At 40.5% G+C, this 22352-nt stretch overlaps 1 protein-coding gene across 1 annotated transcript in view; it reads right to left on the bottom strand.

Moving 5' to 3' along the window:
- Delta (uncharacterized) overlaps positions 1 to 22352 on the bottom strand; it is a 47465-nt gene that overhangs the window by 6183 nt on the left and 18930 nt on the right. The window contains exons 3-5 of the mRNA XM_072901497.1: positions 20367 to 20427; positions 11911 to 12162; positions 5124 to 5184 (exon numbers count right to left, since the gene is read on the bottom strand). Coding sequence (XP_072757598.1) covers positions 5124 to 5184; positions 11911 to 12162; positions 20367 to 20427 — 374 coding nt within the window. The remainder of the gene's footprint in view (positions 1 to 5123; positions 5185 to 11910; positions 12163 to 20366; positions 20428 to 22352) is intronic.

Genomic DNA, 22352 nt, shown 5'->3' with positions numbered 1-22352 from the left:
GTATGCGGGTCAAGGAAAGGTTACGCTCCTCTATGTATGTGTGTGTGTGTGCGCGCGCGTTCGCGATGCCCACTCTACTACTCGTACATGTCGCTATATGATCTCTCTCTCTCTCTCTCTCTCTCTCTCTCTCTCTCTCTCTCTCTCTCTCTCTCTCTCTCTTTCGCCGAGGTTCTATCGTAGTTGGAGAGAAAGAGAGAGTATGAGGATGAAGGTATGGAGAAGAGAGAGGCAAGTAGAGAAAGATGAACGGAGAGCTAAGAAGACAAGACGGCGAAGGAAGGGGAAACTGCAGTCGTCGCATAACTATACTATTAAAACCTTATATATATATATAAGAGGGAGAAAGATGGAGAAAGCACAAGTACCTCGAGACTCGAGGTGAATAAGAAAAAGAGAGAGAGAGAGAGAGAGAGAAAGGGTGCAAGGAGATAGAAAGGTGGTGGTGAAGAAAGAGACGGTGAAAAACGGGACGAAGGGGGTTGAATGCCGACCAAACTGTGCCGCTCCTCTAAAGAGACGAAGACGAAGGAGGTACACCTACTACTTCTGTTTCTGCGGCTAGGCCGACAGAAACAAAATCGCGAGTATGCCATAATTACCGCTGGGAGATAGGTCATGCACCGACGGACGAGGGGGAAGGGAAAAGATGCAGCGAAGGACCGGCTTCGCTCCTTCGTCTCTCGGCCGTTATGGAAATTCCGCGCGCGCGATATGCGCGAGGGCTCGGTTAAATGTCTCTCTCGTTGGACGAGACGAGAGAGAACGATCTCTCTCTCTCCCTCTCTCTCTCTTTCGCGTCTTCTGCCTCTCCTCTCCCTCTTCTCTCTCCTTGCAGTACCGTCGATGCGAGAATACCGCGCCATGATTCGAGACGCGAGTGCGTTCTTTGACCTTTGTGTTATTACGCGGCCGGGATTTAAACGGGATGCCGAAACGATATATCGGCAGATCCACAAAGATTCGAGATTATAATTCTCGGATGAAAAAATATCTCTTCTTATATGTATCGATGAAATACCTACACGTACAAAGAATGTCATAAAATAACGTCAAGATTCATAAAATTGAGAACACGTGTCTTTAATATTAATTTTGCAAAAATGTGTCATGTGCTTTACAGTTTTATCTTGTTCTTTCCTTCTCACGATAATATCGTTCGGCACTAATACCAAAAGGCGAGATCGTACATCATCGGTTGCATCGTCATCGGTATTCGCAGCCACCACACGCACGCACGGCTCCGAAATTTCAATGGGGGGACGATGGCCGCGATTCGTTCACGAGCGCGGGAGCCCACAATATTCCACGAGGCCTATCGCCTCGTGGAATAAAAAAAAAAAAAAAAAGAGAGAAATGATCGTTATCATCCTTTCCAAGTATATACGCGAATATACGCCGCGTGACTGAAAACGAGCGTATCGTAATTCCATTCCCGCAATCTACGTAATTATCTATCGATCGAGGTGGCGTGCGTTAGCTATTGTCCCGTGCGTGTGTTGGAGTGCGATCAAGGTTAACACGTCGATCAAATTCCGTTAAACCCCGTGTAATGAAATTTTTTATTCATCGGCTTTTGAGAGCATCGAGAGAGAGAGAGAGAGAGAGAGAGAGAGAGTTTTGAGGCTACGAAAAATTAACCGATAACGAAAATAACGCATGTTTCTGACAAAAAGATAATATATAAAATGGCCCAGTAACTATGGCTAACTTATGATTATTTTTTAAAACTAGAGCAGAGTTGAAAATATTAATTAAACAAAAGTCATTATATATGAAGGAAGAAACTATAAGAGTTTTATCTGAATGGAGATGTTCAGAAGATGTAAAGATCAGCTTTTATAGTATGATTTTTTTATACATTATATGATTCTTCTAATATATTTTGCTATAAAAGCATTAAGACAAAATCACCATCATCAGTAATTTATATAGGATGTATCTCCTTTATCTTTACATATTGTGACGTAAAATAAGAAACGCATCGCGGAGGAATTTTGCTGCTGTAGTTTATGCAGTTTACTCATTTACTTCTCCGCAAGAATGCGGGAAAATATTCGTAACGTATTAATAATAATGAAATATTTACTAATTGATTTTTCAAAAAGTACCGAGGAAACTAAAATTGGTTCCGCGAAGTCTCGTTACATTCTCGGATTGAGTCATTCGGCATTCTCGGATGCAAGCACGCATAGTCCGCATAGTGCGTTCGCCGCCGCGAGAAACTCTCGATATTCATGCCGGAGAACTCGCGGCGACGAAGCACATTTCGCGGTGCGGGAAAATCCACAGTCGTTCCTCCTTTCACAATCGTGCACCTTCGAACCTTGTGATGACGCGACGGCACCGATTTCAATAGAAGGAATGGCGCTCGAGAAGCGAACATTACGGAGAACGAGAAATATATTAAAAAATGAAATTAAGCTTTTTAAATATTACATCGTAAAGAAAAAGATTAATCAAATTATTGTCGTTTTGAAAAGAAAAAAAAAAAAAAAAAAAAAAAATTAACGTTTACAATTAAAAAGTCGCAAGAGAATTTATATAAAATTAGAACACCCTATATGCACATATACTATATATTTAAATTTTATTATTATAATATTATATTGAAGAATATAATAAGTATTAGTTAGGTGATGAGTGTAAAGTGTATAAATTTTGTAACAAAGAATGGAATAAGATTAAATACTTTGTATCGGAATGTGTGGTGACGAAAGAATAGTTTAGTGAGATAGGTGAAGAATGCGTTGAAGAAAGAATAACAAGAATTTTCAATGACGAATTAAATGGGAAGAAAGGTGCATTGTTAAAAAGGTTTTGCAAGGAAAAAGAAATTAGAAAGAATAAGAGTTTATATGGAGAATGTGAGAGGACAAGGGTAGATTTAGGAATTAAAATTTAGGTAAGATATTTATGTGAATATTTATTGATGTTACTGTTGTAAAAGATAGAGTAGGCATGATGTAAAGATGTGATTGAAGAAAGGTATGGAAGAATGTGTGATTTAGACTTTTTGTAATCCAAGTCCCTTCTTGGCTTATTTGTTGATGAATAAATTATATATATATATATATATATATATATTATAATATTATATTCATGAACTAAATATATATTTTTTCTTTTAAAAAACGTAAAAAATTCGAAAAGGAGATCGGTGAGTAACTAAAAAAAAAATCACTCAAGAACGATACCGATGGAACACGACTGGCGAACTCGTGGCTGCGACTAACGGGACAATTAACCCCGGTCGTTGAGTAATTAGATGATCGAGTTAACTCCAAACCCTCGGGTTAACGCTGTGCAGACCGAGATTCCGTCGGCGAGAGAGAAGAAATGCGTGACATTCGCGATGCATCCGTGAATGAAACGAATCATCGTATTATTTAACTGCGCTTCTACATCCTGCACACAATCGCATTCTTCGCAGCGGAAATAAGCTTTCATATATTTGATATTAAATGTTAACGCGTTAAACATTTTTTTGCGAAAAATTAATTACACGGGCCTTTTTACATATTCTTTTTGATAAAAAAGTTTGCAAATTAAAAGAGCTATCTCTGTGATGCAAATTAAAAATTTTTAAAAGCATTACTACAATACAAATGGAATATACACACAAATATCTGCTAAAAAAGGGGGAGAAGATTAGACCGGAGTTATGCGAACAATTTTCAGCGCAAGTGCGGAAACTGTCGACGTAGAGGATCCCGGAATTTTGCCAAATGGCGAATTAAATCGGAAGGTTCAACGGCACGTTGAGCGGCGAGAGACAAAGACGGGAAAAATGGAGAAAAGAAAGAGGAAAGACAGAGAGAGAGAGAGAGAGAGAGAGAGAGAGAGCAAAAGAGAAGAAAGAGAAAGGGGAGAGTGTTAACCCGAGGAGGAAGAAGGGGCAGGAACGATTGGCACCTCGGAAACTGCCTCGTTAAAACGGGAAGAAGTCGGGAAGCTTCGAATTCCGCTTCGTCCTCTTCCTTTCTGTCCGTGCACGTACTCGTAAAAGCTTTACGAAAATATGTGCGTAAGATAATATACAATACATACGTACAAAGTACGCGCACTTATAAATGCCCCGTCGCGAATGCGCGGCGTCGTAACAGGACCCTTACGTCCCTAAGGAGATGCGCGACGCGTATCTTTCGGTTTTAAATTAGCAGTAACATTATACCGGCATGCCGTGGAATTATTAATTAAAATTGTTGACTCGAAATTATTTAACAAAACAGGATTTTAATACTTATTCGTGTTTCTTGTCGACATAAAATGTGTAACAGATTTATAGCATTTTAAAAGCAAATAAATTTGTTGAACCGGTAAACTACCGGCAGCTTGTTTCCACAAAAAAAAAAAAAAAAAAAAAAAAAGAAAGAGTCTCCAACTCATAAAATTATGAAATTTCAAGAACACATAAGGAATATTATAATAAACAATACGATATAATTTTACTTGCCGTTTGAATTCACTGTGTGAGGGAATAATAAACATCAATCTCTAAAAATTAGACTATTATTCATTCATTAAGAAAAGGAAATTGAAAAAAAAAAAAAAAAAAAAAATATTTTTTTACAGACAAAAATGATTTTTTAGACTTGCCTGCTTTTAATCTAGCTATTGGTATTTTATTATGATAAATTTCATCTATACAATTAATAAATAAATTTATCCAAATACTCTATATTTCCAAAGTTTTGAAATTCTTGATTGTTTAGGGAAGTAAGAAATTGTGTTATTCCTGACGGTCAAAATTCTGATATATTTCGCAGAAGGATAGAATAATTCCGAATACATATGTGTTCTCTGCGTAACTAACATGCGTTACCGGCAACGTGACGTGGATCTACTGTGGCTGCTATAGCCGACCCGTGTGCTTTTTTCGGAACCGCGTCGAACGATAATTTACGATAGGTATGCGCGTAATTATTATCGCGCTTACATGCATACGCCGCGCCGGTGCATACAGAAGAGTGGATGCACCGTGTCGGGGCCCAGGAATTTAGTCGGCGATTGTATGAGGCAACGTACACAGACACACACATACGCATACGTGCGTGCACAAGTATTAAGTATACATATATATATATATATATATATATATATGTATATCTATATATACTCACATGCATTCGTTGGGTCGATTGCAGTGTCCGTGCTGTTCGTCGCATCCGGGCAGGCAGCGGGCTGAAATGAGTAAGAAAAAATCCAAGAGGTTAAGGCAACTCTCGGCGAGAGGTCGATCGCGTCCCTCACGACTGCACGAGCGAGCGGTGCATACGGTATACGTGTATGTACGTCCGATGCATGCATATCACGCGTATGATAGTAGTCTGCCCTTATATATATATATATATATATATATTTGGGAATATAAAATACCGTAATTTTCTCTTTTTTTCTTTTCACATCTCTATACTGTAATTATATTCAGAAACAGAAGGTAGATAGTTGAAGCGATCACTACTGAATCACTACGGAACAATTATAAATTTTTCCGTGTTTTGGTATTTTCAGATTTCTACATATTATAAAATATATAATAAATTATTAAGTGTTATTGTAATAAAAAATATTCCATATTATATTTCCCTGATGTATAAATTATTGTGTCAAGAAAAAAATGTAGAATGAATGTTAAAAATGAAATATTTTAAATATTAAAAAAGAAGCCACTGTTTATTCTATTTCTATGAAATTCCATATCTTTCCATTTTTACGTTTTTACTTTTACTTTTCTCAAGTTAATAAGTTTGAGGCTACTCATTTCTTTTTATCTACAAGTGTCAGTGATAATAATAATTAATGTCGAGAACACGCTAATACAGGAAATGGGATTAACACACAGGTGGCGGTACCCTGGTAACAATGGATGCGTATTCCATTTCCTTATCGGACAAGTAAACCGCGAACGAGCGACTCGGTCGAATTCAAGGGGCGCGTACGACAACCTTCCCTTTCCCTCCCCCCTACCCCCTGACTTCCCTCCGGATGCGGGTCACTTAAGTACGCGAGGAGAGTGATGCCACGTGCGACGCAAAACGTTTACCACTCGTCTCGATGTAAACCGTGCCGTTCACAGTTTTTCCAGCCGTATAATACGCGAACGGGAAATCGCCGATGGCTATCGGCCAATTGCCGAGCTTGTGGATATATTTGCGGACCGAGAATGGACAACGGCAAGAGACACGTGACAAAATTTCATTACCTCCGTGATCTATCGATCTGGCGAAACACGTGCAAGCATGCGAAGAGAATCGGCCGTTCGGTTTTCTTTCTCGTCACCTGCCTCCTTTATCGAATGTACGATTTTTACAAGATTCTTTTAATGCTAAAGCGAGAATTGAACGCCGGATCGAGGAATGCTAAAATGTAAAATTTATGTTCGCGAAATCTATAATGTATATGATTACGTCGCGCGGAAAGCTTATTAGAACGCTATTGTTCGTGTTACCGTAACCCTACCACTCGTTACAGAGCGCAATTAAATTTTGCCAGGCTGGCTCGTAAAAGTGAAACTAACTCGCCGGCGAAAAGGAAAGATCCCGGTGCACTCGGTGAATGAAGGGGTTGAGAGGACGGCGGTGGTTCTACGTTTCCGACGCGGTTCCGAGCAGGGCCGAGAGCAGGGCCCCGCCGGCACAGCGACGACGAGGGCCCCCGTGACCTTGGCACCGAGCGCAACGGCCCGACTTGCCACGGCCGGCCGACCGGCCGGACGGACGGACGGATGGACTTTGGTGCGGTGCGGCATCGCCGTGCTAAGGAGTATGGTATTTATAGAGCGGAGATTGAGAGAGAGAGAGAGAAAGAGATACGGCGGCCCCCCTCGGTCCCGCCGTCAGGGTCTCTTCTCCTGATCTCTCGTTCTCTCCCCCTCCGACCCTCCGACGACGAACGACTGAATCGCAGAGATTCCACCAACGAGAGATTCCTCTCTGCCTCTACACCTTTTCTTCGTACCGTTGGCGAAGAAGAAGAAAAGGGAAGAAGAGGCCTCTTCTTCTTCTTTTTCTTCTTCTTCTTCTTCTTCTTCTTCTTCTTCTTCTTCCGAGGTGAAGGAGGAGCAGAGCGCGGGAGGAACGAGTGACTAAACAAATCTCGTAAGCCGCGACAAATCTTGCCCCTCGAGGATTATTTACGGTCGATTCGCGACCGCGCGATTTTTCGAGATAAAACCACGCGAGGTGGGCCATAAATTCACCCGGGTGTTTCGCCCCCTCCTTCGCGGGGGAACCTTCGAAGTCGGCCGGAGTCGTTCCGAGAAGCCAAGGATAAGCCGAGAAGAAGACGTCGAGAGGCCTCCTCTCGCGCGTTTTATCCGACGCGATACTCGAACGATCGCGTTCCGCAAAATCCAAACGTTCATCAATTCAAAAAGAATTCGACAAGATATCGATTGCACGCATTCATGACATAGTTTCTGGACATTTTTTTTCGAATTATCGGTTAAACAAATTGATGTGCATCAGATTTTGAGAAACACTGCCAACGATTGAAACCGGTTATTAGGTCAGACTGGTAATGAGATGCCACATAAAATATAATAACAATTCTATTTTAAATGTAAATTTTACTGCTGATTGAAAGCATTAATTAACTCGTTTGAAGTATTAACTAACTTGTTTTCTCATTTTCGTGTAATCAAATCGACCTAATTATATATTCTGCTTGCATAGTCATTATTACTTTATCACAATTGTTGATTAAATCGTACAAATATTCTACAATAGAATTTATTCACGTATCGGTAATAAAATCGAAGGATTCGTTTATCTTAAACTTTGGAAATTTTTTAAATACCTCCTCAATAAAAATTAAATATCTCGTATCTTAATTTAGGTATTTAAATATAAAAAAAACAATTATTTCACAAATGATTAACCGACGAATGACAATGAGAACTTTAAAGAAGCAATTAAAACAAATTTAATAAATGAATAGAATTAAATGGTACATATTCAGACCAGGTTGTCAAGCTCATCGGTTCCCTTTAAATTCCTGACCCTGGGCAGCTAAAGTAAAAGAAGAAGAGCGACAGAGAAAGAAAAGCTACACATGTAGCAACAGCCGGTGTTGAACCCCATAAAATTCCCCCGGTTCCGCAACGTACTTATTGATTTTCTATCCCCGACCAACCGATTTCCCTTTGCCGAAACGGTCACAAGGCCCCATTGATAAAAAAAAAAAAAAAAAAAAAAAAAGAAAAAACAGGGCACTCATCTCCCCTCCAACTATATGTCTGTGTCTCTCTCTTTCTCTTTTTTTCGCTGAACACGGTCTTACCTGCTACTCATATCCAACGAGTAGATTGAATAAGCTATTTAGTCAAATCTAGCGAATCAATATAGTTAGAAAATAAAATCTCCCGCGAAAATTCAGAAATTCTTGGAATTGTTTGACTCTAAGATCATTTCTAAGAGGATTATTAGACTTAGTCTTTTCACGACCGGAAGTCATAAGTATTGTTAAACGTTAAACGAAAATGCGAACCAAGTAACGCATCTTTAGATGTTGGAGCTGTTATTCTATTATTAGCGTTTTCGTTTTTTTTTGTTAGCTTGACAGATCTCAATATTTTTTGAATTGAACAGCTATAATCGAGCTGTAAAAAAGGAAGGATAAAAAGGATAGATAGATAAGTAGGTAGGTAGGTAGGTAGAAAACTCGACCACAGGTAGAAAAATAAAATGAAAAAAAAAAAAAGAGAAATAGATGCCTTCGGAAAAATATTTCATAGTCGAGGGACAAAAACTACGGGGATGAGAGAAAAGAAGGAGAACATAGAGAAGCCAAAATGGAAGTCCGGCGCAGCTGTTGGTTAAAGCACCGACCTCGGTGCAGCTGTCAGGGCCCGACCCGTTCGGGCCTCTCGTTCAGGTCTGGCTCTCTTTCGCACATTGCCAGCTGCTTTTCTGTCTTTCTCTTTCTCCTTCTCCGCGCGCTCGTCAACAACCCCCGTATAAAACGCACCCCCGAATAAGCCCGACTGCCTGCGGCAGACTATTCTTAACTCACCCCTTTCACCGCGGGGTTAACGAGAGATGAAAGGTTAACCCCCCTTCGTCGCTTCTGCAGTGTGAATTCATCGAAACGATTGGAACGAAAATCCATATTCGGTAATTCGGTGACGAGTGCTTTTTAGATAAGCATCGATAGATGAAAAAGTGGCGAGAAAAGTCAAGGCCGAAGCATGAAAACATTTAAATAAATTAAATGCGTTTAAAAATATAGTATCACATTAATATTCGAAAGTTAAAAATTCGCTTATATATGAAATAAAAAAAATTTTAAAGCAACATCACTCAGGAATTTGCTTACAGTTTATTATACGTATGTAAAGAATGCTCTCTGCACATGCGAATGTTGCAAGTTTTTTCCAACGTTAAATGGAAAGAGAAAAAAAAAAAGAAATATTCCAGGATTCGGGAAGATACGATGCGGAAATAATGAAGTTGAACGCGAGATACCGCGAACGCGGATATTTCTTGTTTTAAAGAAGAAGAAGAAGTGAAAGTTCTTTTGTGTTCTCGCGAGACTCGTTCCGAAGGAGAGTCTGTTCTATCTGCATCTCACTCGTGATTTAAATCGTTGTATTTTCCGACGTTTCGCGGCCGACAATGATTCGCAAATTATAGCCTCTCAGTAAGCCACATAATCGTATGGGAATCTTATTACGATAACGAATAATCGATGATTTTCTCGTCGCGCGTTGTCAAATCAAATATTTCTAATATTTTTTTTTTTCATCATCGATAAAAATTGTTGAAATTACAAGCGTAATAAAAATTACTGATTAGATCGACTTAAAATTCTTATGTTAAACTGTTCTTTTAAAATAGCTGAGAAAATGAGATACAAAGATTATAAAAGATCGCTTGCGGACGATCGATTCCTCGACCAATATGTTGATTCCTCAAGGAATATCCACGAAATGAAGTGTAAGCGGTTCATTAGTAATCGGTGCGCGAACTTTGTCGATCGCGACGACCGCGCCGAGCGGCGTCGAGAGTGCAACGACCGGGGATCGACGGGGGCCCCACACACGGGGAGAGACTTCGCCTACGATCGATCGGAATCGAGAAAGTCTGGAATTCGGGATCCGAGAATTGACGAGGAAAGCTTGTGGGAAAGCGAAGACATTAATCGTTTCATATAAGAATAATGTATACATAAAATATGTGTATAATGTATACATAAAATCGCGACTTACTATCTGCACATAAAGAGTATTTTATGCGTGATAATACAAATCATGTATTATTTTACAACAATTTTTAATTGTTATTTCTATTAAATATATAATTCTATTATTTCTATTATTTTTCTCATAAGAAATTACAAATTATAATATACAGTTGAATGATGTATCATTTTCTTAATTAATTAACATGTGTTATTAAATATAATATATATAATGAATATTCCAATAAATATTCAATAAAATTTTATTAAAATAAACGTGAATAATTGATGTAACAGAGATTTATCCGCGGTATCGTATTGTTAGATATTAATAATATGTAGGAAGAACTTTTCAAAGTTATAAGAGACTATAATAATATGATTTCATATTAAATAAAAACTGTTAAATTTTAAATACACAAATTATAGCTATTTGAGAATAAATTTTAAAAAATATTCAATAATAAAATGTAAAATTCCCGCTATAAATTCCACTTTTTTGTGTTTCTTTGTACGTCTTCTAAAACGGAAATCGATGAATTGTAAGAGAATGCAACTGCGTAAATTTTGCCGAATCTGTCTTCTACGTGAAAATGTTCGAACGACACACTTGTGGCGTGGTTTGTCTATTGTCGCGAGGACAATTCGGCACAATCTGACCCGGGTTTTGAGTTCCCTGAATCAAAAGGCGGACGCGACGAAGCCGCTTCCTTCGCGAATGAAAACCACCTTTGTACGTGCACAGGTTTGTAGTTGAATACCAGGTGCGGATACGTATACCTGTATATATCAAAGAGAAGGAAAGAGAGAGAGAGAGAGAGAGAAAGAGAGAGAGAGAGAGAGAGAGAGAGAGAGAGAGAGAGAGAGAGAGAGAGCCGACGAGAGTCGACGACTGTCCGTCTCTAGCAACATGGCCATCCTCGTTCAACTCGCGTGGAGTCTCCGAAGTGAGCGAGGACGAAAGAGAAAGAAAGAAGATGAAGAGAAAGAGAGAAAGACTGCCACACACGAAGGCAGATTTCGCCTTCTCTCGCCTCTCCTCTCGCCTTCTTCGCTCAACACACAGCCTCGGATCATTACACGTGCACACAGATTAGTTAGTTCTCGGTCGGCACGCAGGTATACGAGAAAGAGAGAGAGAGAGAGAGGGGGGGGGGATTCTGCCGTTGCTGCAGCAGTCGCAGACAAGAGGAGGGCAAGAGAGCTCAAGAGACGAAAGACGGACGGAGAGAAGGAGATACTCGCACACGCGCGAGCTTAAGCGTGGGAAGCTGCTGCACGCTTCGAAGTCTCGGCGCATCAGGCCTTTCCTTCGGCCAGGCTTTGAAACAGAGCGCGAGGATCAGGATGTAGAGAAGGTTGGCGCGAGAGAATCATCCTATTACATCGAGGTAGCGAGGTGCATACTCGACAGGAATCGATAGGAATCAGCTGCCTGTTAAATAATCGCGTGAACTGGCATATATATTGTTGAACGCGACCGCTAATCGAGAAAATTACCATTAATCATAATTCATTCGTCGGTGGTTAATCAATCTTTTAATATAAGGGATTAAATTATAATTATATTTAATTATCGTATAATTAAAATTTGAATTTACAAGAGACGAGATCGGACGCGCGTGCAATCATGAAGGGAAACGCATGGTAAAACAAATATCGCGCGCTACTGCTCGAGTTGCAATCGCGGCGATATTACATGTAATATATGTAGTTGGGGTGACTTACGGGTGTTGCAATAGTCGCCTTTCCAGCCGGATAGGCAGACACGTTCGCCGGTCGGGCTACAGCTGTAGTGACCAAAGTTGTCATCTCTAGGTCGGCACAGATTCTCGCATCCCTTGCCGTAATAATGCGCCACGCACGTCACCCTGTACTCGTACTCCATCTGCGAGTGAGCGCTCCTATGCTCGTCGACGGTCCATTCCGGTCCCACGTCCAGCCATTTCTGGGTGGTCAGCCGCGTGATCAACACTTTCTCTGGAAAGAAAGGAACGACACGTTACTGTTTGAACAATTTGTCAAGTCCAACAAGTGCTTTCGAAACGAGCGTTCTTATACTATATTCCAAGACTGTCATGTAAACGTTTACAAATATGAGGAAATAATGTAAAAAATATACAGGGTGTCTCACGCAAGTATAGATTGATATTATAATTCTCGAAAACGATGCATTTCCGAAAATTTTGTTGAGGGAAAAATATCTTCATCTATTGACAGGAAATACAATGTGACAGTTTATATGAAACATCCTGTATATAAATATATTTATATTAAATTAATTTAAAAAATTGTATATATATATATATATATATATATATCGCTATTGCCGAATCGAGACGTATAAGATAATAATTAATCGGTACGTTCAACGTCAGGCGGAGCAACGAGGTGTACCCAATGATCGAAGTACATCGGCCCTGCGAGAGAGCGAGAGCGAGAGAGAGAAAGAGAGAGGACAGACCGGACGTTCGTCCGCTATTGCTACTCTGTCGGCGGCACACATCCGGCACAAAGAGAGTAAGCGTATACCACGTTGCGGCTCTGGGAAAGAGGCGTCCTTCTTTTCTCTCTCTCTCTCTCTCTCTCTTTCTCTCTGTCCTCGTCTTCGCCTGCGGCTCGTCCTCTCGTCCGGTGTTGTTTCTACTCGCTTTCGTGTTAACTGAACGAGCGGAGGCTACAGAGAAGCCTTCCTTATAAGGGCGCATTATCGTAATAGCTCCGGCAGATTAGGATCCTACTCTGGTTGGGCTACTACGCGATCAGGTGCCCTACCGAAAAACCTGCATCTCACGGCACCGGTTTTCGGTGCACGCGCGTCCCAAACTGGACTCGGTGGAACTGGTAGCGTACCAGGTCTATCGCGTGCAGCAAAGGTCAGTGGCGTAGCCGCTTAAACGAAAGATACATCGATCGGCCTTCACGTGTTGACGAGAATAATGTCCCAAACTTCAAATCAACGACAAATAAAGACTGAGGGAAGATCGATGATAAAACTTTAATCTAAAACTAATACGACACAGCTCGTAAATTTTCCATGATCCCGGCATCAATAAGATGTAGAATCATAAACGATATTTTTTTCGGGTTATTATCTGCAGCGATTGAAACGTTAAAATGATTTTTAAGAAAAAGCTATTTGTATGAGAAAAATTTGTGTATAACGATTTTTAATATCTTGTATCGCTAAAAGAAAATTTATATCATCGCTTAATAAAACATTAATAATTATTCTTAAATATCTTAATTAGTAATTAAAGTACCGTCACCTATCACTATAATTTTTTTTCGATCGTGTTGTAGACACGATCGAGAAAATTCTACAAGTCGAGGAGAAGAGAATGTCCAACATTGACACCGCTGTCACCTGATAACGCGACTTGACGAGAGGAACCCTTTGATTACGCGTCACTGTGCGCGTTCTTTCGCTCTTTGTATCTCGCGCGTCGAGAAGGAAGAATGAACGAGCGAAGAAACGAGCAGGGAGAACAAAAGGACGAAAGTTTTCGCCGATGGCGTGCCCGAGGATACTTAAGGAGGGAGCCAGACCAGCCTCTCTTCCCAGAAGGAAGTGGCGTTTCGCTGTCGGCGAAACGGGAGTCGAGAACGAGAGAGAAGGAGAGCGAGATGCACAATACATATGCATGTATATATAGAGGGAGATGAGGCAGTTTACCAGGCTATCTTCCCAGGTGATGCTGTTACAAGTTCCGAAAACGTCGATCTTCGCACGCTACGCGCGGAATAAACAGGCCGTTCGATCACGAAAGAGGAAGAGAGAGAGAGCGATTACGGACTTTATATATGTTACATATATTAAAGAGGATTAATAATCTGTTTATTGTACCTATTTTAAACGAAATAATTATAATAATGAAAATACAAATATATCGTTCTTGATATAAATTTAACTAATTTTTACAAAAAACCTTTTCAGTCTGTTTAAAAAAACTGTTAATTTTACAAAAAAAAAAAAAAAAAGTATCTATACGTGTATATGTATATCAACGTAATAATTCTTATACAATTTCTCGCCGACAAATGTCAAAGACTTTCGATTTAGATGATATACATGCCATGCAAATGATGCGTGTGAACGTGATGGAAAGTGACGTTTCTCTAATGATATTCGCAGAGACGCGGAAAAAGAGAATTAATCCGCATTTATATTCGTCTGGAAGGTGGTTGCGATTACCGGTATGTGTGTATGTGTGTGTGTCGGCAAAGTTACAACTTCCTGCTGCCGTTTCCCGCGACCGGACCGTTGGCTAGCACGAGAGAGATCGGTTGTTTCTACTTGACCACGATATACACACCCGGTAAACACCCGGCGTGCTCGAGGCCAGACCGATTCAAGGTATTCATTAACGACGCATAGCAGCGCCGGCGCGTAGCAGACATTTTCTATTGTTCGTTCATTCAGAAACGAGCGGCTGTCGAACAAGGATAGTCCGTAGAAAGAGAAAGAAATAAAAAAAAAAAGAGAGCGAAAACTGGCATACAGCCAGCGGCGGCTTCCACCGCTTTTCTGCGCGAAAAAATGACGTGTTGATTATTTAGCGAAACGGATCGAAAAATTCGACAACGGATCAACTTCCAACGAAACTTCCTTCATTAAATAGGCCCCCGCCAAAAAAGTTATATACTCATATATCTTAATTCTCTTATAAAATGTATTGTAGTATTTAATAAAATTCTTGTTTGCAATTATTCTTAAATTTGCTAATAACAATGATACCAATAGTAATTAATTATGTGTACTTAAAAAATATAAATTTCTTTATAAAAACAAGATAATGTATTATAAAAATAAAAGCAAAATAATATAGCATTAAATAAAAAAAAAAAAAAAAATAAATAACTGTTACTATATAAAAAAAAATACAGAAACAGAAAACTTAAAAAGTGTTTGGTGAAATTTAGAGATCCTACCTCCAAGTTAATTAAAAGACAACAAAATACATTTCATTTTTTTTTTAAATTAATGGTTAATGATTATCGAAATTAATTTTTCTAGTTTTAACATCGATCTTTTGGCAAGAAAAAAAAAAAAAAAAAAAAAAAGAAAGATATCTATAGACTACTGTTTTTCTTATTTATTTTTTAATCACGTGAGGTAAAACGCGACGATTTTTTTTCTCTCCCGCCGATTGACACGTGGAACGCGTAGAGAGAGAAGGCGGCCAATTATCGCCGCCGTTATTATCATGCGAAAGGAGGCAGGTGCGCTCTCCCGAGTGCATCGGGCGATGTGCAGCGAGCGAGTCGTGCAACGGTGTCCCGTTTGCGAGGGAGAGAGAAGCACGGAGAAAGACCGGCCGGGGAAAAGCGGTTGACAATCGACGGTGACGTAAGCTGCGCGTGTGGAGTCACGACCGCTGGAGTGTGTTCCTTTCGCTCGCGTATACGCAATGTCCCTACCTGCGTATACGCATCGTGGAGCTGTATCAATTGAAGGAAAGATGAATAAAAGAGACACTCAACAAGTCCCAGATACATCCCGAGTCGAAAATAAAATAAATACCAATTATGGATATTCTCCGACAAATTCAGAATCGATTCATCAAATTAACTGAATGATTTTTATTTAATTAAGAAGCGCGCGCACACACACACACACACTCACACACAATTTTGACGATCGTGTTTTACACATTGTTTCTTATATATCTAGTTTTTAAATAAATAGCAAATTCTAAGAGAATTATGCGAGAATAAAAAATGAAAAAGTTTTGAAATAAAATGGTAGCAGTCTATTGAGATTTTTCCCGCGGGAAGTGTATTTCCAAACAAAATACACGATCTCTTATAAAGATATACATCAAAACGTCTACTTTATAGTTAACGAGCTACTGTTACTGTACGAATTGTAGAACGTAGACGTTTCCTCGAATGTGCGCGCGTTAAAAGTTAAAGTAAGGCGTTTAACAGTACCTCGGCTGGATATATCGCAATCTCAAATTTAATATACTTTACCACGCGCGTTATATCTCTACAAGGTGTACATCACATAATAACGCTTGTTGATTCATCGCGAATGAACGAACGTACAAACGAGAAAGAGAGAGAGAGAAAGAGAGAGAGAGAAAGAAAGACTCCCCTCTTTCATCCTCTTTCTCGCTGATGCTATGGCGGATGAATGAAGGAAAGGAAGAGTAGTAATCCGATCGGCCTTTACCAAAACGGACAATCGAGTATAGAGCCGTCGTCATTAGCGACAAAGGAAACTGGTTCGCGTATAATAAACACCACGACACATGTGACGAATCGATCGATGAACGCCTTTATCGACACGTGTAATCGTTGGGGCGCGATATCTTCCTCCGCCGTGATTTATAAATAACGTTACATCGTGCGGGAATAAAATTAGACCGGGGAATAAAAAAGATGGAGGGAAACATTCTTTAAAACCGTTCGATATTTATTTAAAGTCCCCCTTATTTTTAGTCGAAACATTTTGCGCGTGCATGTCGCGCGAAGAAAAATAGATCGTTTCAAGATTATTTAAAAAAAAAAAAAAATCTGAAATATCGCGAGGAAAATATCCCTTTAACGGAAAGCGAACACACATCTCGCGATTGGAACCGCCGTCCTTGAGGAATGTCGGCTGACACGAGAGATTCCCACGAAATATTTCGCGACACGCGACCCGGTGAGCGTATGCAACTGCAAGAACTGCGTTCCTCGGGCGCAGGTGCAGTGACACGACGCGTGCACCGACACGTCATAATACGCAACGTAACGCAACGCGACGCGATGCAGTTTATGGAGAGGACTAACAGGAGGAAGAGGGACGCCCGAAAGGGAAGGAGGCGACAACGTCGGGAGCGAGGGCGGTGATTAGAAGAGGAGGAGGTGGTAGTGGTGGTGGTGGTGGTGGTGGTGTTCGCCTGAGAAAGGAAGCAGCATCCGAGCAACTCCGGCAATAAAGGGCTCGTTTCGCCGTCGTGTGGGCATTATTATATCGCGCCCGGAGCCAGCACGGTAGACGGAGCACAATGTAAGTGGTGTATCCGCGATAAGGGCCCCCGGGGATAGGTGTGTATTCGGGACACGACGGATATTAGTGTGAGATGTGCATTAATGTTTCACGGTTCAAATTAATCTCGACCTCGACGTCGACCTTCCCCGAGTCGAAATTTCTCTGCCACTTAATTTTCCATTTTCAACTAATTTAATTTGTAAGCTTTATCAAAAAGCTCCTTCTTTAAATCTCTAAGTGGGAAACTCTTTGCTTCCTGTTTTATTTGAGCTATCAAAGCGAGAGATCGATTCCTACATAAATTAAATTGAAATTCTTCAGCAATGCGATAAAATCTTACAAACGTGAGAAAATTGAAGGAAAAAATTATATTTTGTGTTTCGTGGTTATCGGACCAGAAATCCTTTTTACAATCATCTCTCTTTTAATTTTATGAACAAAGTTTAAAGAAACGAAATTTTTGCCAATTATAATGTAAATAAATTCTTTTTTCTGTTCGTAACGCGAACAGCGAACAAATGCAACGAAACAGATTTAAGGAGGCGACAGATTTCAATACGTCAATGGTGATTTCGTATCAACATCCTCGCGCTGGGAAAAGAATCGCAGATGCCAAGAGCGAGCTGCAACGTATAAGCAATATGTCGACGATAAAATCCAGAGGCACAAGACAACACTCGCCCCGGTTGTAACACGAGAGCGTTAACATCGAGAAACATCAGACGAAAACTTATCGTTTTCTTATCCCCCCAATGGTGGTGGCCATGCGAGTATAAAATGTATCTGCTGTGGGGAAAAAAAAAGCGCATACGCAAAGAACCATGCGCGAAAGATAGCTTTGTACTTTTTGATAACAAGCTATGCACATTTCCGTATTTTGACTGATAGATTACATATTAGATTAATTGAATATTAATTACATACGCCGGAGAAAAAGAGCGCGTTTGACGTATTTAAATCTACTGGTCCTCGCGTCAACGAGAACTTTATTCTGACATAAACGCACATGTTTCTCGAAACACAAGATTCTCCATCTAATTCCAAGCTTTCCCGATCCAGCCGCCTCTTCGTACGCTTATCAAAATCCATCGCTTCGTCGAGTGGACAGATAACGCGACACGGGGGCGGACAAAGTGCACACCACGTGGCGCCGAAATAGTTAAATTCGGTTAATTGAACGCGAAGAGTCACGACGGCGGCGGCAGCGGCATAGGTGACGCGACGCGTGAGCGTGTGTGCGTATACACGCGCGACACGCATGAGGGCGCGCGTATATGCAGCTTCCGCTCTCTCCCGTCGGCCGATTCTAATTATCCGAAGGGAGTGAGGAAGAAGAGGGGAAGGGGGAGGCGACGAGCCGTACCCGCGGCGGGACTCCTCGAGGAAGGAATTAAACGGTCTCGCTCTTCTTACCCCGTTTTTAAAGCCGGTCTCGAGAGTGAACAACATGAAGCGGATGTGTGTGCTACCTGCGCGCGTACGGAAAACCGTAACGCGCATTTATTATATATCGTATCCGCCTCCGACGAGGACTCCGTGTGACGTTACTTACATTATCGACGATTGGGACAGATGAAGATTATGTAAATCGGATATCTCTATAGGGTAAACTAGGGTATGATGGCCGTACGGAAAAGATATCGAAGATAATCGATATTTACAGTAGGTTACGTGCATACATTATTCGAAATTACGATATTGTGAATTTTATATTATATTTTTACTTTTGACTCTACCTGCAAAGTTTTTCATTTGTCCACTAAAAATTGTTACAACGTCGAATAAATTACAATTAAGCTATAATATAAAATGTCTATTAAATATTTTCCTTTTAATTTCGATAATATTACGTAATTTAAGCTTCAGTGAAGATAATAACTGTTAAAAGAGATAAAAGTATGTTTTTTGCGTTTTAAAAAACTATGGCCATCTTACCCGAGTTTACCCTAATCGTCGCGTTTTCCGGAATTTTTCCTGCTTCTCATTGAATTTTGAAACATTTCTGCTGACACAGAGATGTTACATGTGACAAACTCTTATCTGCTATTTTCTTTTTTTCGTCGAAAAAAAAAAAAAAAAAAAAAAAAAAAAAAAAATATATATATTGCAGGATATTAAGTCTGAGATTACAATTGACGGTAGGTGAAGCTAGCCTCGTTGGATGCGCCCGTATATACTTGGTGTCGAGTTACTACAGTGCGATGGAAGATGGGTGTACTACGGTTACACAGGAAGAAAACACTAGTGTGCCGCCGCCGCCGCTCGGTATCCGCGTCTCTCTCGTTGCTCTCGCTTTCCTCTCTTTCTCTCTATAACGCGCGTTCTAGAACCGCTTCTGGTCGACAGCACAACGCTATGACACAACGGAGACGCGTTGCCGTAATAACGCGGTTACAAACGAGGAACGGCCAACGGCAATAGAGACTGAATAGAACAATGAAAACGCGACGATTGTTCGCGGAGCAACGACCAGTCGACGTAAGATTTATACATCCCGATCCATGTTTTACTTACGACATGTGAAATATTCGAAGTAACTTGGTCGTAAACTTGGCAAGCACTCGAGGAAACGAATCTTTGATATATCGCTATGATAAATGTACGAAAAGATTCACTTTAAAAACACTCTTATTTTTATACCTCTTTCGTACATTGTATATATTTTTCGAGAATATTATTTATAAAACAATCATTCCAAGAAAAATATTTTAAAATAAGTACAATTATTTCGAGACCGACAAGTCATCAAACGTTAAAAGAAATTTATTCCGCTCTGTCCTTCTCCTTTTTTGATTCTTGTCTCGGGGGAGACTTTAAAAGGGATAAAGATCAAGAGGTAGTTGACGAAGAAGAAAGAGAAGGAGGAGAGAATGCCCGGAGGATGCAACGTCTCTGGTGAGTGTCATGCTCGGGAGACCGGAAGCGCCTTCTTGACTAGTCCACGAGACACCGTGTCGCTCACTCAGCGAACCAGCTGGACCACACATGCCCAACCGACGCGACGGCGACCTTCCTCTGCCTTCTCTCACGACTTTAAAACGCGCACAACGCCACCACGACTAATTTTACGATAATCCTTCGTCATCCCGGCTTTTTATGAGCGCGTGCGCGCACGCACGCACGCACGCACGCACTCGTGCTCAACCCGATGATACGCAATCTAAAATAAAAAAGTAGAGAGAAAAAAGGATTGCATGCTCACCGGCCGACTGCGTGCTGTTGTCCGCGTCGTGATAAGCCTCCACTATCAGCGAGAATGTACCCTGCAAACAGAGAAAGAAAGCTGCCATGAGTCTTTGACACTTGGAAACAAAAAGAACAATCAATGTCATATTTTGTATGTTTTAAATGATCCATAATTCATGAATTTTATTTATGCATCATGTAAGAATTAGAATGCAGAAAAATCATCATCACACATAGATGTTATAACTTGTAACTTTTTTTTTTTCTCGTTCAAGTAGAATTTCATCTCAAATTATAAATCGCTTCCACAACGTCGTGATAGTTTTTAAAAAGTCATGATATTTTCGAATTTTTCTCGACCGTGACTCGCGCGTACTTTCGAAAGGTAACGGTAACGGTTGGAGGGAATATTTCCGCGGTGAAAGGGTTTAATAATAAATTAAACGTTTCGCACGCGGGACGTGCTGCGTCACGTGTGCACCTGCCACGCATGCCTCCGCCACGCGTGCGCCCGCCGGCAGAGAACGACAAGCGTGCACCACCACCAACACCATCATCATTATCATCATCATCATCATCTTCATCATCATCATCATCATCATCATCATCGTCATCCTCATCATCATCGTGGTCGTCGTCGTCGAGTACGAACATCGAGGAAAAACGGTTACGCGTCACTAGTAAAAGGGGGCGAAAAAGGAAAGAGGAGAGAAGACCCCAGTGAAAAAGAGGACAGGAAAGGGGACTAGACACGTGCGAAAATCACCCTCCTTTCGTGTGTTATCGTTCAGGCACAGGAGGGAAGTCTCTATACCCCATGGGGGTTAACTTCCATAACCACGTGATATACCGCTGTTGTAAATCACGCGTCGCGTTTAAGGTACGCACGTGCGCGCGCGTGCGAGGCGTTATTCGCACGTGGAAATTAATCGAGGGATAACCAATTACGTACTTGAGTGATTTTCGATTTCGGTACGAATCGTATCGCCGATGATAAACACGTTTCGGGGATTTTAAATCTCCTCTCAACTTTGTACATTTTCCGCTAATTGACAAAATAATACCCTTGAAAAAAAAAAAAAAAAAAAAAAAATAAACTTTCCCCAAAACTATTCAGTACAGAAACCCTAAACGAGAAAAGAAGTGCCGGACCCCCGTTGCGTATGCACATGGCTCTTCCGTACGATGTAATCTGCAAACTGAAGGCTACCCCGGTAAAGATATCCGAAACGACAACTCGTAAATCCTGTAACGACAAACCGCACATAGTGACTTTGGCCACGGCGCGTCCATTGTGCGGCGTTGTTGTGTAACAGAAGAAGAGTCCTATACGCTGTATGTCGCCAGTATACACAGTAGTGATAATGTGTCGTTTAATTATTAACGTCACAGAACAAACATGCATGGAAAGAGAGTGGCCCCGGGCGTATTGTATCATAACGCGACCTCGTTAGAGTCGTCGCCGTCGCGCGGAGAATAATAAATGTTTATATCCGGCGATGGTGGGCGAATTTGCTCGCCATTTTCCTATGCATATATATATATATATGTGCGTGTGTGTGTGTGTGTGTGTGTGTGTGTGTGTTTTGTCCGAGTTCCCGTAAACGAGTCCCTGGTAATCCCGCGCGAATGTCATTTCGCACATGGAAATTTATGCAGACGCCGCATTACGCTCCCTCGAGCTTTCATTCTGCGTAATGCACAATTTCTCTCGAGTACGAAATAAAGGATTGAGAGATAAAAAAAAATACGCAAATAAAATAATAAAACATAATGGACGCATAACAGAAATGAAAAAAAAAAAAAAAAAAAAAAAAAAATGTTATAATTATGCAAATTTTGAAAAACATAAATTAAAATTTAAATATACATTCATTTGTGAAACCAAAATACATTCATTAGAATTTCAAGGTGTCTAATTACAGCTTGTAAAAAAAAATCCCGAAAATTCTACGAGTATTTTATTCAAAATTTTTTTAAAATCCAAGTTTTTCGAATAAAT

This window comes from Anoplolepis gracilipes, chromosome 11 (assembly GCF_047496725.1).
Source record: "Anoplolepis gracilipes chromosome 11, ASM4749672v1, whole genome shotgun sequence".
NCBI lineage: Eukaryota > Metazoa > Arthropoda > Insecta > Hymenoptera > Formicidae > Anoplolepis > Anoplolepis gracilipes.
The sequence above is the reverse complement of the archived record's forward strand: the minus strand, read 5'-3'. Positions and strand labels throughout refer to the sequence as shown.